This window comes from Oncorhynchus mykiss, chromosome 25 (genome assembly GCF_057628025.1).
Source record: "Oncorhynchus mykiss isolate SJ-2025 chromosome 25, ASM5762802v1, whole genome shotgun sequence".
NCBI lineage: Eukaryota > Metazoa > Chordata > Actinopteri > Salmoniformes > Salmonidae > Oncorhynchus > Oncorhynchus mykiss.
In genome coordinates, this window is record NC_143046.1 from 9439358 (window position 1) to 9462972 (window position 23615).

A 23615-nucleotide genomic window follows, 5' to 3' on the forward strand; every position below is an offset into this window, starting at 1 on the left:
GGCTCTGTATATAGGCTATGCTAGGCCTATTTAAAATGTATATTTAATTAATTTAACAAATATACGCTGATGCCTTGACGTGTAGCTAATATATTACTATCTGTTCTACAAAGGTGTAGACCAAAGAACAAATCGTCGTGTATCAAATTACTTTTCAAGTTCTGTGTCATTTAACCGACATGTGTTTGTAGTTTGAAGTGATGACATGTCGACAATTATAGGATGTTGAAAATAGGTTAGAAAATGAACGCTTAGACATACTCGCACATAATAAAATATTGGTTGATGTTTTTTATTTTCCAAAGTCATCTGACCACACACAGAAAGTACAAAAAAACGTTCACTCTCCGGAGAAATAGGTTCAAAGAAAGATTCCTACTTACAGTGCATTATTTCTAATCTATTTAAAACAAATGCAAATGTATATTCCACTACGAAGTGCTACATAACATTATATCTCAGGAATGGTAATGTTGCTGAAATAAATGTAGTAATGAGGAACATTTGTTTTTCTTGTCATTCTAGTGGACAAGTTGTAATGTGCCTGCACTGTACATTCTACATGGTCTCAATATAATTTATCAAATATTTTGTCAAAGGCAAAAGCAAACGTGGAATGAATTTAAAGTAAGTAACAAACTCGACAAAAACAGCCTTTTTAAATCCAGAGGAAATAAAACAAGGACAAACGATGCATAGAATACCGTTTTTTAGATTTGCATAAATACTTACAATTTAAATTGTCCAAACTATTCCAATGTGAGAATCGAAAAACATATCTCAGGGTAACATGGCATCGGTATGATTTATTGTCTGTAGTGGTGGTTACCTACTTTTCAGTGGGACTGGTCTAAAGACTATAATAAAAAATAAAAAAAATCCTAAACAGAATCAGCAGGTTCTAAGGTGGTTCCTCTATAGCTATCATACCAATGGCTTATTTTATTTTACCACAAACATATTGTGCATATTGAGCATTGTACAAATACACATCAACAAACTGAAAACGCTAAAACAATAATGATGTTTTGTTAAATGTGAGTAAGGATAGTTAGACAATAGAGTAACCAACTGTACTGAACAATTCCTCCAAGTCAAACGGTCTCTCTTCAGTAGTTTGTGCTACTACGGCAAGCAACACAGACCAAATGCAGATGTCCACCACGTTTACAGCAGCCGCAGCTGTGTAATAACGTGATAAACTAGGGTCAAAAACCCTTCAGCTACAAAATGTCAGATCTGTCTCTTTAACGATCAAACAAGAGTACTTCTGTCCAACATGGAGAAGTCATTCTGATTGTTTTCATTAAAGTTGTTTCATCTGTTTGATTTAACAACAGGTGGTATCAAAGGTCAAATCAGGTGTTCAGAGGAGCACACAGACTGCTCATATTCAGACACAAGTCAGTCAGCAGTCGGTCAGCGTGCGTTCCTGTTGAATGATTTATGACGGTTCAATCAAGGTGACAACGACGTACGTCAGTCCTCCGAGATGACATCGATGTCCTCGAGGCTACTGCCTTGGTGCGTAGCCACCCTCCAGCGGCTGACGTGCTGGCTTCCTTTCCTCTTCTGCTGTGACTCAGGTGACTCTTCCTCCAGCTTCTGTCTCTTGTGCTTCGTCCTCCTGTTCTGGAACCAAACCTTTACCTGGGAGAGAAAGTAGAGACGTCAAGTTTAGCACTGGAAGAAACAAATGGTAAAATATAGAAGTGCGCTTGCTGTAAAAACGACTACAACTCCTTCTTCCACCTCCATGAAATACTTTGAGACAGCTGAAGCGAACACACACATTTTCTTCAGTAAATTGACCTTTGCCCTATGATTTTTAAGCAAAGCATTTTTTTCAAAGTGTCATAGCAACAATGATTTTGCCAAGACAATATTTCACAGGGTGTTACTGCTTCCATTTTCTTTCTATAACACTGCCAAACATTGCCTGCCTAAGGCTTCACATACTGTCGTTCTTTACAGCTTTTTTGCCGTGCAAAGAGCATAATATTTTTACATTATTTTTTCAGGCATTGTCTGGTTGTCATTTTTATATCCTATTTACAAGCTTGATTCAATTATTGGCCTAATACTTTTTGAAATTAAAAGTTCAGCACATCGCAATACTGTATTCCCAATGCATGATATATTGCATGAGAGGATTGCGAAAAAGCCTGAATTGCTGTTTATCAGCAGTGTGTTTCTGTTGTGATTAGAGAAATCAGGTCATAAATAATCATTGTGAAATGAACTACATGATTTATTGGCATCACCATGCCCATCCCCATAACTACTGTAGGACAAACAACTTGTGGTGGAGAAACCTGGTTTTGCTATACGTTGATTGAGAGGGTGTTGTGGGGTTCTGACTAAGAGCCTACTCATATCCGTTTCAGTGCTCTGGAATGCAGCCATGCCTTAAACGGCTCTGCATGGTAAAAATCCGACATCTGCAGTGTCCGTACAGCATTTACTGTGAAACGGCCTCTGAAGTCAGGGCAGAGCTGTTGTGAAGGATGTTGTCAAGGGATTGAGTTTTTGTGTTTATACAGGACCTCCCGCCCTCACCTACGGTCAAGCAATCATGTCAATGCGGAGGTATACAGAGCCCTTTGCATTGTTTTAAAAAATTGGGAGGCGCACGGTGATGCGGTACGGAGCTCAATCTGGCCTCCGCAAGCCTCGTGGCTCCGTAAGTACGTCACACCCTCCATACAGAGCCTTCAACCACATTTTCAGATCAAGCATAAATTGGCTTTTAACCCCTAGGGGTTTAGAGTGCGTTAAAAACCATGTTACGGGTGCGTTCAAGATCGCTGTGCCCCCCCCTCACACTCACCTGTGTCTCGGTGAGGCAGAGGCCGCTGGCGAGCTGCTTCCGTTCTGCTCCTACCACATAGTGGTTCTTCTCAAAGGCCCTCTCCAGCCTGAGGAGCTGTGAGGGGGAGAAGGCTGTCCGGATGCGCTTCGGCTTGCGGGAGAAAGGCCCATGAAGGAGCAGGTTCTCTGGGCTGCTGTCCTCACCTGGAGAGAGGAGAGGAGGGAGAGGAAGTGGAGGGTTAGACTTAGGGTTGACAGACAGGAATGACACCGTAGCAGCTCTTGTTGTATGTGCACAGAGATAAGCTAGAGTATACTAACTGTTGTACAACTCAGCAAACTGATACTAATGGTTTTTACTAAGTGTTTTTATTCGTAGGCTAAGGTGTTGTTTTGTGATTAATAGCTGGTCCAAATACACCTCAAAAAGAGGGCAAAGCAAACAGCTGATCAAACAGCGTATAAGCCTAAAGTATGTGTTTTATTTGGACAATAGGTGACCATTAGTCTACCCTGGAACAGAACAGGAGGACTTCAGTGTTGATACGTAGTGCATGTTGCTAAGGAGGGCATCAGTGTTGATACGTAGTGCATGTTGCTAAGGAGGACATCAGTGTTGATATGTAGTGCATGTTGCTAAGGAGGGCATCAGTGTTGATACGTAGTGCATGTTGCTATGGAGGACATCAGTGTTGATATGTAGTGCATGTTGCTAAGGAGGGCATCAGTGTTGATACGTAGTGCATTTTGCTAAGGAGGGTTGATACGTAGTGCATGCTGCTAAGGAGGACATCAGTGTTGATACGTAGTGCATGCTGCTAAGGAGGGCATCAGTGTTGATACGTAGTGCATGCTGCTAAGGAGGGCATCAGTGTTGATATGTAGTGCATGCTGCTAAGGAGGGCATCAGTGTTGATACGTAGTGCATGTTGCTAAGGAGGGTTGATACGTAGTGCATGCTGCTAAGGAGGGCATCAGTGTTGATACGTAGTGCATGTTGCTAAGGAGGGCATCAGTGTTGATACGTAGTGCATGTTGCTAAGGAGGACATCAGTGTTGATATGTAGTGCATGTTGCTAAGGAGGACATCAGTGTTGATATGTAGTGCATGTTGCTAAGGAGGGCATCAGTGTTGATACGTAGTGCATGTTGCTAAGGAGGACATCAGTGTTGATATGTAGTGCATGTTGCTAAGGAGGGCATCAGTGTTGATACGTAGTGCATTTTGCTAAGGAGGGTTGATACGTAGTGCATGCTGCTAAGGAGGACATCAGTGTTGATACGTAGTGCATGTTGCTAAGGAGGGTTGATACGTAGTGCATGCTGCTAAGGAGGACATCAGTGTTGATACGTAGTGCATGCTGCTAAGGAGGGCATCAGTGTTGATACGTAGTGCATGCTGCTAAGGAGGGCATCAGTTTTGATACGTAGTGCATGTTGCTAAGGAGGGCATCAGTGTTGATACGTAGTGCATGCTGCTAAGGAGGGCATCAGTGTTGATATGTAGTGCATGTTGCTAAGGAGGGCATCAGTGTTGATACGTAGTGCATGCTGCTAAGGAGGGCATCAGTGTTGATATGTAGTGCATGCTGCTAAGGAGGGCATCAGTGTTGATACGTAGTGCATGTTGCTAAGGAGGGCATCAGTGTTGATACGTAGTGCATGTTGCTAAGGAGGACATCAGTGTTGATACGTAGTGCATGTTGCTAAGGAGGGCATCAGTGTTGATATGTAGTGCATGCTGCTAAGGAGGGCATCAGTGTTGATACGTAGTGCATGTTGCTAAGGAGGGCATCAGTGTTGATATGTAGGCATGCTGCTAAGGAGGGCATCAGTGTTGATACGTAGTGCATGTTGCTAAGGAGGGCATCAGTGTTGATATGTCGTGCATGTTGCTAAGGAGGGCATCAGTGTTGAAACACATTGCATGCTGCTCTCTAGGCCAGTATCAGCCATATCAATGTGCCCCGATGGGTTACTTCACTTACAGTGCCTTGCGAAAGTATTCGGCCCCCTTGAACTTTGCGACCTTTTGCCACATTTCAAGCTTCAAACATAAAGATATAAAACTGTATGTTTTTGTGAAGAATCAACAACAAGTGGGACACAATCATGAAGTGGAACGACATTTATTGGATATTTCAAACTTTTTTAACAAATCAAAAACTGAAAAATTGGGCGTGCAAAATTATTCAGCCCCTTTACTTTCAGTGCAGCAAACTCTCTCCAGAAGTTCAGTGAGGATCTCTGAATGATCCAATGTTGACCTAAATGACTAATGATGATAAATACAATCCACCTGTGTGTAATCAAGTCTCCGTATAAATGCACCTGCACTGTGATAGTCTCAGAGGTCCGTTAAAAGCGCAGAGAGCATCATGAAGAACAAGGAACACACCAGGCAGGTCCGAGATACTGTTGTGAAGAAGTTTAAAGCCGGATTTGGATACAAAAATATTTCCCAAGCTTTAAACATCCCAAGGAGCACTGTGCAAGCGATAATATTGAAATGGAAGGAGTATCAGACCACTGCAAATCTACCAAGACCTGGCCGTCCCTCTAAACTTTCAGCTCATACAAGGAGAAGACTGATCAGAGATGCAGCCAAGGGGCCCATGATCACTCTGGATGAACTGCAGAGATCTACAGCTGAGGTGGGAGACTCTGTCCATAGGACAACAATCAGTCGTATATTGCACAAATCTGGCCTTTATGGAAGAGTGGCAAGAAGAAAGCCATTTCTTAAAGATATCCATAAAAAGTGTTGTTTAAAGTTTGCCACAAGCCACCTGGGAGACACACCAAACATGTGGAAGAAGGTGCTCTGGTCAGATGAAACCAAAATTGAACTTTTTGGCAACAATGCAAAACGTTATGTTTGGCGTAAAAGCAACACAGTTGAACACACCATCCCCACTGTCAAACATGGTGGTGGCAGCATCATGGTTTGGGCCTACTTTTCTTCAGCAGGGACAGGGAAGATGGTTAAAATTGATGGGAAGATGGATGGAGCCAAATACAGGACCATTCTGGAAGAAAACCTGATGGAGTCTGCAAAAGACCTGAGACTGGGACGGAGATTTGTCTTCCAACAAGACAATGATCCAAAACATAAAGCAAAATCTACAATGGAATGGTTCAAAAATAAACATATCCAGGTGTTAGAATGGCCAAGTCAAAGTCCAGACCTGAATCCAATCAAGAATCTGTGGAAAGAACTGAAAACTGCTGTTCACAAATGCTCTCCATCCAACCTCATTGAGCTCGAGCTGTTTTGCAAGGAGGAATGGGAAAAAATGTCAGTCTCTCGATGTGCAAAACTGATAAAGACATACCCCAAGCGACTTACAGCTGTAATCTCAGCAAAAGGTGGCGCTACAAAGTATTAACTTAAGGGGGCTGAATAATTTTGCACGCCCAATTTTTCAGTTTTTGATTTGTTAAAAAAGTTTGAAATATACAATAAATGTCGTTCGACTTCATGATTGTGTCCCACTTGTTGTTGATTCTTCACAAAAAAATACAGTTTTATCTTTATGTTTGAAGCCTGAAATGTGGCAAAAGGTCGCAAAGTTCAAGATGGCCGAATACTTTCGCAAGGCACTGTAACTCATCATTCATGACACTTTCCCATAACGTGAGTAATTGATTCATGTACATGTAAAAGTTACTAATGTTAGGTTGTGATATCATCCTCCATTTCACAATGCCACCACACCTCATTCCACATGCTTGTTCTATTATGTAGACAGATTTATCATTAAGGAGATGATATACTGTATGCATTACACATCACGTTTGAATGTCATCACATTTAGGAAACGACAGATAAAGGAACTGGGACTTTCAACAACGAGCCTATTGGTTCCCCCCCCCCCCCCCCCCCCCCCACACACACACACACATACACTTGAATAAAGAAACACCTCCCTGATTTATCATGGTCATGACCAATCTTCCCTCTAACAGCTCCCCCTGGGACTACAGGCAGACTAAATTTCAGCCTACAGAGAGAAGCACGAGATTAAACTTCACTCAACTTTCTAGAGTTTTCCTCCGTAGTTAACACTATCAACGTTTCCCTTTACTGTGGCAATTGTGATCAAATTCAACGCAACATACTGAAACAAAAACTAACTATGCAAGAGATTTTGTTGTGGGCAGAACGCATCGGAGAAGGATTTTATTGCAGTGACACACATGACTCAGCCTGTACTGTACACAGATAGGTACGGCATAACCAATCAGAGCTATAGTAGGCCTATATGCAAATAGCCCATTGCCATATATGGATCTGTGCCATTTACTTTTGAACTGGACTGTGTTAACAGCATGAGCGGTTCTGAGTAGATGTGCTTGTTTTGAGATCAAAGGGAGAGCTGCATGTAGCCATGTGTGCACATTCTGTTCATATCCTTTGCTGGTTAGTGAGTTACTAGCCCAGTTACAGATCATTTGTAGTCAGCAATGGGGGAGTGGTTGCATTTCTAGACATCTTTGAAAAGCCAGTCAGGTAAAAAGCTTTTTTGTCTTAAAGGGGCAGTGTTGTATTTTGAGACGGGCTTGAATAAGCTAAGTAGCCAATAGGCAGAGGGTAGCATAATGTGTCTGATTCTCTGTAATAATGGTGTGGGAATAATGATGCATTTTATTTTGTAAAGTGGTTTCTTCCATCAAACAACACAACATTTTCAGTCACCTCCTTGTCTGAAGGACAAGTGGATAAACAGGTTAATGTCGAGCCATGTGTGTTTTTTCAGAAGTCTGATGGAATTTAGGCCTACATTGAAAACCACACATTGCTGCTCCTGTAGGCTGAATGATAGAACAGCTAATTCCATGTTAAAATGATATGTGATGTAGACCTACATTGAAAACCACACATTGCTGCTCCTGTAGGCTGAATGATAGAACAGCTAATTCCATGTTAAAATGTTATGGGATGCATTTTCTCCATTGTTTTTGATGGTAGGTCACTCTGGTAGGCCTACATTATAATCAAATAGCCACAGTGACCACCTGACCACTGTTAACACTAACTTAAAGTGGGTACAGCCTCAGTGTTCACAGTAAATGTGCTCGGAAAGTTGCACAGAATTTTCACAACATTCAAGTTTCCGCTCAGCAGACCTTAAATTTGCTCAGTGCCGGGATTTTCGTTGTTGTTGAGAGAACATTGGTCACGGCCCATCGAAAACGCACAGAGGGCCCGTATAAGCATATGTGTATTGTGAGAGAAACGTATCTTTGCTATTCAGATCAAAGTGTTTCAAAATAAGATACTTTAATTAGGACATTGCTTCGTTGGGAAAAAAGGAACAAAGACATGAATCACATGTATTGCGTTTCAATAGTACTGTAATTCAAAGTGATTTATTCCATAAAGCTTTGTGAACACTTCTCTTAGGCTAGACTCAATAAAAACCTCCAGAACTAGATTGTCTAGTTTCAATACTGATTCCTGTTATTTCATTCATAAGTTATGGATGGCAGGTTCATTCAGAACAAGAGGGGTATTTGACCATTTGTAGAGCAGTTCAGGGACTTCACCTCTCTATATTGTGACATTAAGCTCATTTGTATACATGTAGGGCCTTTAGTGTATTCAACGCTGAGCATGAAACCTAAGTGTTCAGTAACGCCTCATATGACATCACACGTAAATATCTCGGGCTGGGAAAATGCAAAAAAAAACTATTGTTGTGAAGACGAAGTGTTGTGCAATTAAACAAATTGAATCGTATGAACATACCCGACTTCATTCAACACAGGGCAATAGTAAAATGTCCTTGTCGTTCAGTTTCATTGTGTACATGACTTTCTTCTCGCCACAGGCCCAACATCTGCCCTCCCAGGATTAGGGTTCGTTTATTAAAATGACACATATATAAAAAAAACTTCAATATTTTTACATAAGCAAATCCATCAATAAATGATTTGACCGCCACATGAAAAGGTTGTGCCTGGCTTGAAAAGAACCTTGCAGCACAAATATAACCTCAAACACGCGTACGCAAAAATCGGTTACAGCTCGGCAGTTGAGGGACTGTGTGTGGGATGCACCGAAAGCTGCGAGGAGTCTGTCAAACCAAATGAATTAAATCATCGACAGCAGGGCTACAGTGTCCAGCCACATTCGTTCACATGCAAAACATGGACCGAAGATGAAGCATCTATGAAAGGAGACAGATACAGAGAAGCCGTCAAAACTGACCGTGACCTTGGATTGGCAAATACCGATGCTATTTATTTTACTAGGCAAGTCAGTTAAGAACAAATTCTTATTTTCAATGACGGCCTAGGAACAGTGGGTTAACTGCCTTGTTCAGGGGCAGAACAACAGATTTGAACCTTGTCAGCTCGGGGGTTTGAACCTTCCGGTTACTAGTCCAACACTCTAACCACTAGGTCACCCTGCTGCTATGGTACACAAGCTTTGAAAGCGACCTAAAGGGGTACTGAATATTGGACTAAATGTACTATGGAAATACCTTGTTGTGATATTGCTATGCTGAAACATTATGTCGACTATTATTTTCTTTAAATGATAACGTCACGCTAATATAAACCTAGTTAGAAACTGGCCTGATGCTCTCTTCTACAGACAGTTAAATGAGTTAAATGAAAGCCCTGTCTGTGGAAACAACCATGCATTTCTTCCCTAGCATAACATTTGTGCTTATGGTCATATCTTCACTAGCAGGTCTGATATGACCTGCTGCACTACTCACAGACAACGGTACTGAGTTACACATGAAGGAGGTTTTGAAGAGTTTGATAGAGTCCGAAATCAACTCCAGTTATTCTAAAAGCAGTCTTTCTTATTATTTTATTTAAACTAGTCAAGTCAGTTGAGAACAAATTCTTATTTAAAATGACGGCCAACCAAAAGGCAAAAGGCCTCCTGAAGGGGGACAGGGGTTGGGATTAAAAATACAAAAATTAAATAAAGAAATATAGGACTAAAAAACACACATCACGACAAGAGAGACAACACAACACTACATAAAGAGAAACCTAAGACAACAACATAGCAAATGGTAATAGCAGCTAATAGTAGGTTTCCTCAGCTTGTATTGGTATTGGTGGCTTTTTACAAGACAAAAAAAAGTGACTACACCTTCTACTCAAAACAATGTTTCCCCCCCATGCACAGATTAATATACACTGAGTGAACAAAACATTAAGAACACCATCCTATCGAGTTGCACCCCTCCCCTTATGTCCAGAGAACCAGCCTCAATTCCTCATGGCATGGACTCTACAAGGTGTAGAAAGCGTTCCACAGGGATGCTGGCCCATATTAACTTAAATGCTTCCCACAGTTGTGTTAAATTGGCTGGATGTCCTTTGGGTGGTGAACCATTCTTGATACACAAAGGAAACTGTTGAGCAGGAAAACCCAGCAGCGTTGCAGTTCTTGATACAAACTGGTGCGCCAGGCTCCTACTACCATACCCTGTTCAAACGTACTTCAATATTTTGTCTTGCCCAGTCACCCTCTGAATGGCACAGGTACACAATCCACGTCTCAATTGTCTAAACAAGCTTGAAAAATCCTTCTTTACCCTGTCTCCTCTCCTTCATCTACACGGATTGAAGTGGATTTAACAAGTGACATCAATAAGTGTTCACCTGGTCAGTCTGTCAGGGGTCTCCAGTAGCTCACCACCCACCTATGAGTAGCTCGCCAAACAATTCTGAAAGTAAATGTCATTTTCACTGCAAACTGTCATTAACAAATCTCACAAGCATCAGACGGTGCAAGCTCCCAGATACTATCTAATTGACGCAAGATTGACATTATCCCACCCCTGGTTAACCACTATTGGCTTAAAAAAAAAAAAATATCTGCCAATTAATTTCCAGCAATATTACCCCTGTCGGTCCGTGTCGTGTGCGCGTTTGTCTATCACTCCGTGTGTGGCCATTTAATGTGATAACCATCTAGTGGGATAACAGAAATAATTTCCCCAAAACGGTCACAATTAAATGTTAACTGCAATGTAGTCTTACCTGGCAGAAGTATATCACGAGTAAGTACAGCATTTGTATCTATTATTTTGTTATTTGCTAACTTTGGCATTAGAACCATCACTCGACCGACAAAATTACCGGCAAATTATATCGCACATTCCTCACTCGCTAGATGCGCAATTAAAGAGCCAGACGCGCAATTAAAGGGGAATTACACTCATAAATCCTAATGTGTTGTTCAGGGCCTAAAAAATGGTCTTCTGATGTGATTTCACCATTGACATGGACTCAGAACATCCAATTTCGTTGTTTCTCTATGAACAATTGTAATTTTGAGAGTGAAAAACAATAGTAATCAAAAACCAGGAACATTTTCACTGAGAAACAGAATTTGTGAAAATGTAAAGCAGAATCAGTGAAAAAAAACACAGATTTTATAGGGCCCACCTTAGAGTTGTTTATTATCCCTTATTTTACCAGGTATATTGGCAAGAAAACATAGTGCACTATTTTCTGTGGAACACTAAGGACCTTGGGAAGAGTTGCAGAGGAGAAGAGAAAATTGTGCCTATTTAATGGCTAGAAAACAAATGTGTAGCTCACGACATGCTAGAAAAGGTTGGAGACCCCCTGCTCTTTGAGCGTTAGCTAGCAGGATGGAATTCAAGGGCAGATTAGCCACTTGTCGCCTGATGCTCACTAGGCACCCTGATCTCTTTCCATGCTGATTCTGGCTGGTGGTTTAGCCACTCAGATAGACAGTCAGACTGGCATCATCTGTCGTATGGCGTTAGTGGCGTCACCTCCACTCAAATCCCTCTGGGCAAGACTGAGACTGGGGGAATAACTCACCAGGCTGAACACTAATGCTCAGTAATAGTGCTGATCTAGGATCAGTTTAGCCTTATAGATAATAATAAATATAATAATATGTACTGGGTGACATGATCCTAAATCAACACTCCGACTCTGAGACTATTTGTGAATACTAACCCTAAACTGTAAGGGTGGCTCAGCCCCAGCCACAGAGGGAATACCCTCCAGGGGATGAGCCTTCAACACTTTGGCCTGTACTCAGCGGGTTGGGGAACATGCCTCCAACATGACTACCAGGGAGCAGATGGCAGCGCCAGCCAGAGAGCTGTGTTCATCACCAGGAACACCAGTCCCCTGGCACCAACAAGACTGGTCTTGTCAGCAGTAAGCTACACACTGGGTAGTGGTGGGGGCCAATCTCTCATTCTAACCCTAGATGGATGAATATGGAGGCAGTCAGATGGATGATAGATAAGAGGGAAGGAGGGTGGTAAATAAGGGGGAGGATGGTGGTAAATAAGGGGGAGGATGGTGGTAAATAAGGGGGAGGATGGTGGTAAATAAGGGGGGGGGATGGTGGTAAATAAGGGAGAGTTGGTAGTAAATAAGGGGGGGGTTGTAAATAAAGGGGAGGATGGTGGTAAATAAGGGGGGGTTGTAAATAAGGGGGAGGATGGTGGTAAATAAGGGGGGTGTTGTAAATAAGGGGAAGATGGGGAGGATGGTGGTAAATAAGGGGGGGGGTTGTAAATAAGGGGGAGGATGGGGAGGATGGTGGTAAATAAGGGGGGGGTGTGGTAAATAAGGGGGAGGATGGTGGTAAATAAGTGGGGGGTGGTGGTAAATAAGGGGGGGGTGGTGGTAAAATAAGGGGGGATGGTGGTAAATAAGGGGTAGGATGGTAGTAAATAAGGGGGGGGGTAGAAGGGAGGATGGTGGTAAATAAGGGGAGGATGGTGGTAAATAAGGGGAGGATGGTGGTAAATAAGGGGAGGATGGTGGTAAATAAGGGGAGGATGGTGGTAAATAAGGGGGAGGATGGTGGGGAAATAAGGGGGGGATGGTGGGAAAATAAGGGGGAGGGTGGTGGAGAGGGGAGGATGGTGGGGAGCAAGGGGGGAGGATGGTGGGGAGAAAGGGGGAGGATGGTGGGGAATAAGGGGAGGGTGGTGGGGAATAAGGGGAGGATGGTGGGGAAGGGGAGGATGGTGGTAAATAAGGGAGGGTGGTGGAGAAGGGGAGGATGGTGGGGAATAAGGGGAGGGTGGTGGGGAATAAGGGGTAGGATGGTGGGCAGCAAGGGGAGGATGGTAGAAAATAAGGGAGGATGGTGGTAAATAAGGGGAGGATGGTGGTAAATAAGGGGGAGGATGGAGCAGAAGGGAGGATGGTGGGGAAATAAGGGGAGGATGGTGGTAAATAAGGGGAGGATGGTAGTAAATAAGGGGGGGTTGTAAATAAGGGGAGGATGGGGAGCAAATAAGGGGGGGTTGGAACAAGGGGAGGATGGTGGGGAGAGGGGTCTGGGAATAAGGGGGAGGATGGTGGTAAATAAGGGGGGATGGTGGAGCAAGGGGAGGATGGTGGTAAATAAGGGGGAGGATGGTGGAGCAAGGGGAGGATGGTGGTAAATAAGGGGAGGATGGTGGGCAGCAAAGGGGAGGATGGTGGTAAATAAGGGGGGATGGTGGTAAATAAGGGGAGGATGGTGGAGGAAGGGGAGGGTGGGGGTGGAGAGGGGAGGATGGTGGTAATAAAGGGGAGGATGGTGGTAAATAAGGGGAGGATGGGGGTGGAGACAAAGGGGAGGATGGTGGGACAAAGGGGAGGATGGTGGGGAATAAGGGGAGGATGGGGGTGGTAAATAAGGGGGGAGGATGGTGGTAATAAGGGGAGGATGGTGGTAAATAAGGGGAGGATGGTGGTAAATAAGGGGAGGATGGTGGTAATAAGGGGAGGATGGTAGTAAATAAGGGGGGGTTGTAAATAAAGGGAGGATGGGAGCAATAAGGGGGGTTGGGGAGCAAGGGAGGATGGTGGAATAAGGGGGGGTTGTAAATAAGGGGAGGATGGTGGAAATAGGGGGGGATGGTGGGGAATAAGGGGAGGATGGTGGAGCAAAGGGAGGATGGTGGAGAAGGGGAGGATGGTGGAGCAAGGGGGAGGATGGTGGGGAATAAGGGGAGGAGGGTGGGAAATAAAGGGGGAGGATGGGGGTGGAACAAGGGGAGGATGGTAGTAAATAAGGGGAGGATGGTGGTAAATAGGGGGGGGGTACAAGGGGGGAGGATGGTGGTAAATAAGGGGAGGATGGTGGAAATAAGGGGAGGATGGTGGAGCAAGAAGGGGAGGAGGGTGGTAAAATAAGGGGAGGATGGTGGTAAAAATAAGGGGAGGATGGTAGTAAATAAGGGGGAGGATGGTGGTAAATAAGGGGGGGGGGGGGAAATAAGGGGGAGGATGGTGGAGCAAAGGGGGCAAATAAGGGGGAGGAGGTGGTAAATAAGGGGGGGGGTACAAGGGGGAGGAGGGTGGTAAATAAGGGGGGGGGGGTAAATAAGGGGGAGGATGGTGGGGAATAAGGGGGGGGGGAGCAAGGGGGAGGATGGGGTAGAACAAGGGGGAGTTGTGGTAAAATAAAGGGGAGGATGGTGGTAAATAAGGGGGGGGAGAAGGGGAGGATGGTGGTAAATAAGGGGAGGATGGTAGTAAATAAGGGGGAGGATGGTGGTAAATAAAGGGGAGGATGGTGGTAAATAAGGGGAGGATGGTAGTAAATAAGGGGAGGATGGTGGAGCAAGGGGAGGATGGTGGGTAATAAGGGGGGGGTTGTAAATAAGGGGGAGGATGGTAGTAGTAAGGGGGGGTTGTAAATAAGGGGAGGATGGTGGAGCAAGGGGGGGTTGTAAATAAGGGGAGGATGGTGGTAAATAAGGGGGGGATGGTGGTAAATAAGGGGAGGATGGTGGGGAGAAGGGGAGGGTGGTGGTAGAGGGGGAGGATGGTGGTAAATAAGGGGAGGATGGTGGGGACAAGGGGGAGGATGGTGGTAAATAAGGGGGAGGATGGTGGGGAGCAAGGGGAGGATGGTGGTAATAAGGGAGGATGGTGGAGAAAGGGGGGGATGGTGGTAATAAGGGGAGGATGGTGGTAAATAGGGGAGGGTGGTGGTAGAGGGGGAGGATGGTGGTAATAAGGGGAGGATGGTGGGTAAATAAGGGGAGGGTGGTGGTAAATAAGGGAGGATGGTGGGGAACAAGGGGGGTTGAAATAAAGGGAGGGTGGTGGTAAATAAGGGGAGGATGGGGGTGGGGACAAGGGGGAATATGGTGGTAAAATAAAAGGGGAGGATGGTGGGGATAAGGGGAGGATGGTGGAGAAGGGAGGATGGTGGGGAGCAAGGGGGGGTTGGGACAAGGGGAGGATGGTGGAAAATAAGGGGGGGTTGTGGAATAAAGGGAGGGTGGTGGATAAGGGACGGAGCAAGGGGAGGATGGTGGGGGAATAAGGGGAGGATGGTGGGTAGTAAGGGGAGGATGGTGGGAGAGGGGGGGTAGGAAGGGGAGGATGGGCGGGAGGGAGGGGGAGGATGGTGGAGAAAGGGAGGATGGTGGAGAGGGGAGCAAGGGGGAGGATGGTGGGAAATACGGGGGAGGATGGTGGTAAATAAGGGGAGGATGGTGGTAAATAAGGGGAGGAGGGTGGGGAATAAGGGGAGGATGGGGGTGGAAATAAGGGGAGGATGGTAGTAAATAAGGGGAGGGTGGTGGGGAGAAAGGGGGGGGGTACAAGGGAGGATGGTGGTAAATAAGGGGAGGATGGTGGGAGCAAAGGGGAGGATGGTGGGGACAAGGGAAGGAGGGTGGTAAATAAGGGGAGGATGGTGGGGAATAAGGGGAGGATGGTAGTAAATAAGGGGGGAGGATTGTGGGGAATAAGGGGGGGGGAATAAGGGGGAGGATGGCGGGGAATAAGGGGGGTGGTGGTAAATAAGGGGGAGGATGGTGGTAAATAAGGGGAGGATGGTGGTAAATAAGGGGAGGATGGTGGAGCAGGGTTGTAAATAAAGGGAGGATGGTGGGAAAATAAGGGGGTGGGGAATAAGGGGAGGATGGTGGGGACAAGGGGTGGGGAATAAGGGGAGGATGGTGGGAGAGGGGGGAGCAAGGGGGAGGAGGGTGGTAATAAGGGGGGGGGGGTAAAGAAGGGGAGGATGGTAGTAAATAAGGGGGAGTGGTGGGAATAAGGGGAGGATGGTGGGTAAATAAGGGGGGGGGTACAAGGGGAGGATGGTGGTAAATAAGGGGGGGGGAGCAAGGGGAGGAGGGTGGTAAATAAGGGGGGGGGTAAATGGGGGAGGATGGTGGTAAATAAGGGGGGGTAAATAAGGGGGGAGGATGGTAGTAAATAAGGGGGAGGAGGGTGGTAAATAAGGGGGGTGGATGGTCTTTATCTGACTGTGGTTGGTTGATTGATTGATTGTTTGTTTTTCTGTCTGGTTATAAACAAAAGGACTAAACGACAAGAAGAAGAGAAGCATTCTATGAATTATCAAATATGTTAGGAAAATAATGTTTACAATGCAGTTATCCTATAAGTTAACTTCCAACACGTGTCTCCTGGCATTCAACACAAAACAATGTGTCAGAGCAAACCTCCAGACCATCAGACCATGAGATGGGTGAATTTTACTGTCTGCCTTCCTTCCTGGTGATAACAATCCCATACACACTGAAATGCACCCCAAAGGCTACACACTGAAATGCACCCCAAAGGCTATACACCGAAATGTACCCCAAAGGCTATACACCGAAATGCACTGAAATACACCCCAAAGGCTACACACTGAAATGCACCCCAAAGGCTACACACTGAAATGCACCCCAAATGCTACACACTGAAATGCACCCCAAAGACTACACACTGAAATGTACCCCAAAGGCAACACACTGAAATGTACCCCAATGGCTACACACTGAAATGCACCCTAAAGGCTACACACTGAAATGCACCCCAAAGGCTACACACTGAAATGCACCCCAAAGGCTACACACTGAAATGTTCCCCAAAGGCTACATACTGAAATGTACCCCAACGGCTACACACTGAAATGCACCCCAAAGGCTAGACACTGAAATGCACCCCAAAGGCTACACACTGAAATGTTCCCCAAAGACTAGACACTGAAATGCACCCCAAAGGCTACACACTGAAATGTTCCCCAAAGGCTACACACTGAAATGCACCCCAAAGGCTAGACACTGAAATGCACCCCAAAGGCTACACACTGAAATGTTCCCCAAAGGCTACATACTGAAATGTACCCCAACGGCTACATACTGAAATGCACCCCAAAGGCTACACACTGAAATGCACCCCAATATAAATAAGTGCTCACATGTGTAGGACCTAAGATCCTGTTTATATTGTGCTGTTCTCAACCTCTCTCTCTCTCTCTCTCTCTGTCTCTATCTCAACCCCTCTCTTTCTCTCAACATCTCTCTCTCAACTTCTCTCAACCTCTCTCTCTCTCTCCCAACCTCTCTCTCTCTCCCTCTCTCTCTCTCTCAACCTCTGTCTCTCAATTTCTCTCAACCTCTCTCTCGCTCTCTCAACTTCTCTCAACCTTTCTCTCTCTCTCTCTCTCCCTCCCTCTCTCTACCTCTCTCTCTCCCAACCTCTCTATCTCTCTCTCTCTCAACATCTCTCCCTCAACTTCTCTCAACCTCTCTCTCTCTCTCTCTGCCTCTCTCAACTTCTCTCAACCTCTCTCTCTCTCTCTCTCTCAACCTCTCTCTCAACTTCTCTCAACCTCTCTTTCTCTCTCTCTCTCTCTCTCTCTCTGTCTCTCTATCTCAACCTCTCTCAACCTCTCTCTCTCAACCTCCCTCTCTCTCTCTCTCTTTCTCTCTCTCTCTCTCCCTCCCTCTCTCTATCTCTCTCTCCCAACCTCTCTATCTCTCTCTCAACATCTCTCCCTCAACTTCTCTCAACCTCTATCTCTCTCAACCTCTCTCTCAACTTCTCTCAACCTCTCTCTCTCTCTCTCTAAACCTCTCTCTCAACTTCTCTCAACCTCTCTCTCTCTCTCTGTCTCTCTATCTCAACCTCTCTTAATCTCTCTCTCTCAACCTCCCTCTCTCTCTCTGTCAACCTCTCTCTATCTCTCTCTCTCAACCTCTCTCTCTCAACCTTTCTCAACCTCTCTCTCGCTCTCTCTCTCTCTCTCTCTCTCTAGCTCTATCCCTCAATCTCTCAATTCAAAAACAATTAACTGTAAACAATACACTTATAAAAGTTCCAAAAGAATAAAGACATTTTAAATGTTAATGTCAACCTCTCTATCTCTCTGTCAACCTCTCTCTCTCTCTCTCTCTCTCTATCTCTCTGTCAACCTCTCTCTCTCTATCTCTCTGTCAACCTCTCTGTCAACCTCTCTCTCTCTCTCTCTCTCTATCTCTCTGTCAACCTCTCTCTCTCTCTCTCTCTCTCTCTCTCTCTCTCTCTCTCTCTCTCTCTCTGTCAACCTCTCAGGAAGTGGGGGAGTAAGAAAGAAAATCAATCTCCCATCCATCCATCCATCTCTAACAGTAAGTGACAGTCATGATGGCTATTCCTCTCCTCTCACTCCTCCGGTCTGTAGTTAGCCTTGTCTAAACACTAGTTTTCATGGTTATTGGACACCATCCGTGAGTGGATCTGCTGTGTCCGTAAACAAAGACACTTTATCTGAGCTCCTGATCTGAGCAACAGTGACAACAACCTCTGACTCCCACTGATTACCTGACTGAGGTACACCCTAAAGGTTACCTGGTAAAGAGGAGGAGTGCTGATCTAGGATCAGATCCCCCCCCCCCCCCCCCCCTTTGTCCTCATAATCTTATTCATTAATGATCTAAAAGAAGGATCCTAGATCAGCACTAATACTCTTGAGACACAGTGAATACGGCCCTGGGCTGACTGGTCAGAGTGTAACATACCTGAGAGTACACCTGATGTGGCTAACCACTGCTGTCCACTGAGTCAACGAGGTGAGCGTTGAAAGTTATTGATCTGTCTGGTTTAACAAATTGCTTTGTTTTTTGAGGACCACCCAGCATCAGTTATTAAGGAGGTTCACCCTGTATTGCATATATGTACTGCAAATAGCTTATGAGATGATTTAAGGTTTTGGTCACTGAATATTGAGATTTTCCAATATTCAATTTCTCTCATGGCTTTGTTTGGTTGCTAAAGCTGGTCCATTTTCCAAATAGTTATTGTCTTATCAGAAATGGGCAGCCTTTAAATCTAAAGTAGAACACAAAGCAAATAAATTTAATTAAATAGCATTATTATTATTATTTGTTTATTGTTTATTATTGCTGTTTTTATTTGTAATAATACTATAATATTATTATAAACTAATAATATTACAATATTCCTGTCTTTTGTTATTTTTCATTAAAATAACTTTCATATTAAATAATTATTTGTTCATTATATCTAAATATTTGAGAAACAAAAATCCTTATAATCAGTAGTGTAAAGTACTTAAGTAAAAGTACCATTTAAGTATTTTTAGGGAGAGGTATCTGTACTTTACTATTTCTATTTTTGACTACTTTTACTTTCACTTCACTACATCCCAAAAGAAAATGATGTACATTTTACTCAATATATTTTCCCTGACACCCAGAAGTACTCGTTACATTTCGAATGCTTTGCAGGACGGGAAAACGGTCTAATTCACAGACGTATCAAGAGAACATCCCTGGTCATCCCTACTGCCTCTGATCTGGCGGACTCACTAAACACAGATGCTTCGTTTGTAAATGATGTCTGAGTGTTGGAGTGTGCCCCCTGGCTATCCGTACATTTAAAAAACAAGAAAATCGTTCCGTCTAGTTTGCTTAATAGAAGGTATGTGAAATGATTTATACTTTTACTTTTGATACTTAAGCATATTTTATCAATTACATTTACTTTTGATACCTCAAGCATATTTAATATATTTAAAACAAAATACTTTTAGACTTTTACTCAAGTCGTATTTTACTGGGTGACTTTTACTTGAGTCATTTTCTGTTAAGGTATCTATACTCTTACTCAAATATGACAATTGGTTACTTTTTCCATCACTGCTTATAATTAACTTTCTGAATAATGCAAAACCTACAACGAATGGGTAGGCAAAAGGGAAAAAATAAATAATTATAGGCCTATTTGTTAGATAAATATTGTTCTTATTTTATATTATTTGATTTGTATAATTGCATAGAGCTCACACATTTAAATCACAATTAATTGACCCTGGTATTGTTATTCAACGTATTAGACTATTGATCTCCTAACAACTTTTTGGGAACTTACATTATAAGAAAGTGCAATGATTTTGATTTGCATTTTAAATGAATAAAAATAAACAATATAGTCTACTTGAATTAAAACATGTTAACGTTCCAAAATTAAACTACTGAAATGTTATAGGTTTTTAAAAAAAAGTTGTTTTAAGCTACGGGCGGGCGCAAATCCTGGGTGCAATGTTTTTACGTTTAATTTAATGCATCCAATCTCTGAAATGTACGAATAATGCATAGACATAACTTTTAAAAAAGCAAGAAGACTTAAAATATAAATAGTAAAAGCTATAGTTGGATGTTGAAACGTTTTCATCTCCAAACAAATTTCAGTAGTTTTAATCATTTGCTTTGGTCCTGTTTTTGTTGCTTTACCCTTTTAATACATGATTTGTATCCTGACTAAAATACCATCCCTAACAACATGTTGTTCAGGGATCAATAAGGACAGTTCTTCCATCAGTCAACTCGAGTTCTCATTTCTGATGCCTACAGTCGTTGTAATTTAGTTCGTGTTTCTTTATCAATCATGCAAGGATATGCCCAAACATATGATATTATTGAAAATAACTTTGGTAATATTCATTCAATTTAAGAATTTGTTCCGCTTACCTTGGAACCTGTGACCGAGATATCTGTTTCGAAGAACCCACGGGTAGAAATTCAACGTGTCTCTCTGATGCGGGTTGAAGAAAGGCTGCGATGGAAGCTGGAGGGGATGCAGGGGCAGACCGGAGTTCCCTGTGTGTGTGCCCGGGTCAGGGAACATCATGTCTGGACTGCCGTATAAAGTCCTGCCGGAGTTCTGGAAACAACTCCCAAAGGGCGCCGGGTGAATTGATTCCATGAACCTCAGCGCTGTGGGTCTGATCGGTTCGTCCCCGTTAGTCGAAGAGTTCACGTCTTTCCCAACAAGGGATTCGATGGTAAAACACTTCTTACTATGTTGGTACATGATCAAGAATAGGCTATAGTTGATATATTTCTAATAATATATTCAATGACACAGTTATAAAACAGGTGATGCACAAGAAAACCTCACAACAGTAGTAGTAGAACAGTTCCCGGGAAATCCATAACTCGCAGTCCCTCACGCGTGCAAATCGTGTTGCCTATATCCGTGGACCTCTGGAAGCGGGTTTCCTGTAGATCCGGTTCACTTTCTCCGAACCTTGTCTTCAGTAGGTTATCGACCGGATTTCTCTGCTTTAACCATCTGACAAAAATCAAGTTTCGGTTCTAGAGACCACTGCAGCGTCAGATTGATTAATCTGTGATTGTGTTTATGACAGACTGGCTCTTGTCTCAGTCTCATCACTCCTGGAAATAAATGTTGGACTGTGCTGCATTAGGAGCCAGGATCAGTAGGCTAAGCCTTTGACAAAGAGCCTGTCACTCGTCAGACTCAATACCTGCCCTCAACTGTCGCTGACATAGGTGTGGTGGGCATGCGCAGATAGGACCGTGTAAACCTAGCATAACAGCCATTTTGTAAATCTAAATGAGTGGCTTCTGCTTTATTTAAATTTCTTGTGACTAGTTGCCTATCGATATGCGTTTTTTTCAATGTTGCAAAGTGATATTATATTAAATCAGAAGAAACATGATTTGAAGGATTTTCTTGTTAATTAAAGATTTAGCAATTATTACTTATTATAACAAGTTTATTATGCCCTATGTCCTCTCGTCATCCCCCAAATGGTCCCTAAAATCTAGGAAATTAGCCTCCTAATAGAAAACAATAGAAAAGGTTTTCACACAAAATGATTCTGGTAATGTTTTCTATAGCCCATAGCTGACAGTGGCACCTGTAGGTTAATTGATCAATTAGATCAGACTAGTCCAAACCTTTAAAGCCACTTCTAACAATTTAAACATGATAATTCTAGGGATTAACTACAACATATCTCTGGGGTTTACTATGACTAGTTTTTATTTATCAAGGTATCCAAAATCACTGTGGACTGAAAGTCTTTTAAAGTGAATTCGGGAAAGTATTCAGACCCTTTCTCTTTTACACATTTTGTTATTCTAAAATGGATGAAAAAAATAATCCTCATCTATCTACACACAATACCCCATAATGACATCACAATACCCCATAATGACATCACAATAGCCCATAGTGACATCACAATAACCCATAATGACAAAGCAAAAACAGTTTTTTTTATTTTTTAAATACCCTATTTACATAAGTATTTAGACCCTTTGCTATGACACTCAAAATGGAGCTCATGTGCCTCCTGTTTCCATTGATGATCCTTGAGATGTTTCTACAACTTGATTGGAGTGGCACCTGTGGTAAATTCAATTGATTGGACATGATTTGCAAAGGCACACACCTGTCTATATAAGTTCTCACGGTTGACAGTGCATGTCAGAGCAAAAACCAAGCCATGAAGTCGAAGGAATTGTCCGTAGAGCTCCGAGATAGGATTGTGTCGAGGCACAGATCTGGGGAAGGGTACCAATACATTTCTACAGCATTGAAGGTCCCCAAGAACACAGTGACCTCCATCATTCTTAAATGGAAGAAGTTTGGAACCACCAAGACTCTTCCTAGAGCCGCCCGGCCAAACTGAGCAATAGGTGGAGAAGGGCCTTGGTCAGGGAGGTGACCAAGAAACCTATGGTCACTCTGACAGAGAGTTCACAGAGTTCCTTTGTGGAGATGGGAGAACCTTCCAGAAGGACAACGATCTTTGCAGCACTCCACCAATCAGGCCTTTATGTTAGAGGGGCCAGGCAGAAGCCACTCCTCAGTAAAAGGCCCATGACAGCCCGCTTGGAGTTTTCCAAAAGGCACCTAAACACTCTCAGACCATGAGAAACAAGATGCTCTGGTCTGATAAAACCAATATTGAACTCTTTGCCAAGTGCCAAGTTTCACGTCTGGAGGAAACCTGACACCATCCCTACGGTGAAGCTTGGTGGTTGCAGCATCATGCTGTGGGGATTTTTTCCAGTGGCAAGGACTGGGAGACTAGTCAGGATCGAGGGAAAGATGAACGAAGCAAAGTACAGAGATCCTTGATGAAAACCTGCTCCAGAGCGCTCAGGACCTCAGACTGGGGCAAAGGTTCACCTTCCAACAGGACAACAACTGTAAGCACACAGCCAAGACAACACAGGAGTGGCTTCAGGACAAGTCTCTGAATGTCCTTGTGTGGCCCAGCCAGAGCCCGGACCTGAACCCGATCGAACATCTCTGGAGAGACCTGAAAATAGCTATGCAGCGATGCTCCCCATCCAACCTGACAGAGATTGAGAGGATCTGCAGAGAAGAATGGCAGAAACTCCCCAAATACAGATGTGTTTTTGCTTTGTAATTTAATACATTTTAGAATAAGGATGTAATGTAACAAAATGTGGAAAAAGTCAAGGGGTCTGAATACTTTCCTAATGCACTGTACATAGGTCTGCAAACTGAAACTCATTTTGAGAATAGGTCAACTAAAGAGGTATTTTTTTTACTAAGGTCAAAGGTCTGGAAATATTGCTTCTTTATGTTATGTCCAGGGTGCCTTCCCTCCCTCTTTTGGTAGTTACCATCCTAGATGTTGTTGAGGGAGAAGAGGGCGGGGGTGGGGGGGTACCAGTAGATCAGAGACTCAGCCAGTCCCAGGAACCCAGGACAGATGTCAGTCCTTTCAGGGGAGAAATAATCAG

At 43.6% G+C, this 23615-nt stretch overlaps 1 protein-coding gene across 1 annotated transcript; it reads right to left on the reverse strand.

The window, feature by feature from the left end:
- Window positions 1-278: 278 nt before the first annotated feature.
- LOC110504521 (homeobox protein EMX1-like) lies at window positions 279-21367 on the reverse strand. The gene is made up of 3 exons (XM_021583278.3): window positions 20556-21367; window positions 2831-3015; window positions 279-1650 (listed from the first exon to the last, which is right to left on the reverse strand). Exons 1-3 carry the CDS (start codon window positions 20896-20898, stop codon window positions 1480-1482), a joined length of 699 nt encoding a protein of 232 aa, XP_021438953.1. The 5' UTR covers window positions 20899-21367; the 3' UTR covers window positions 279-1479.
- Between the last annotated feature and the right edge of the window lie 2248 nt (window positions 21368-23615).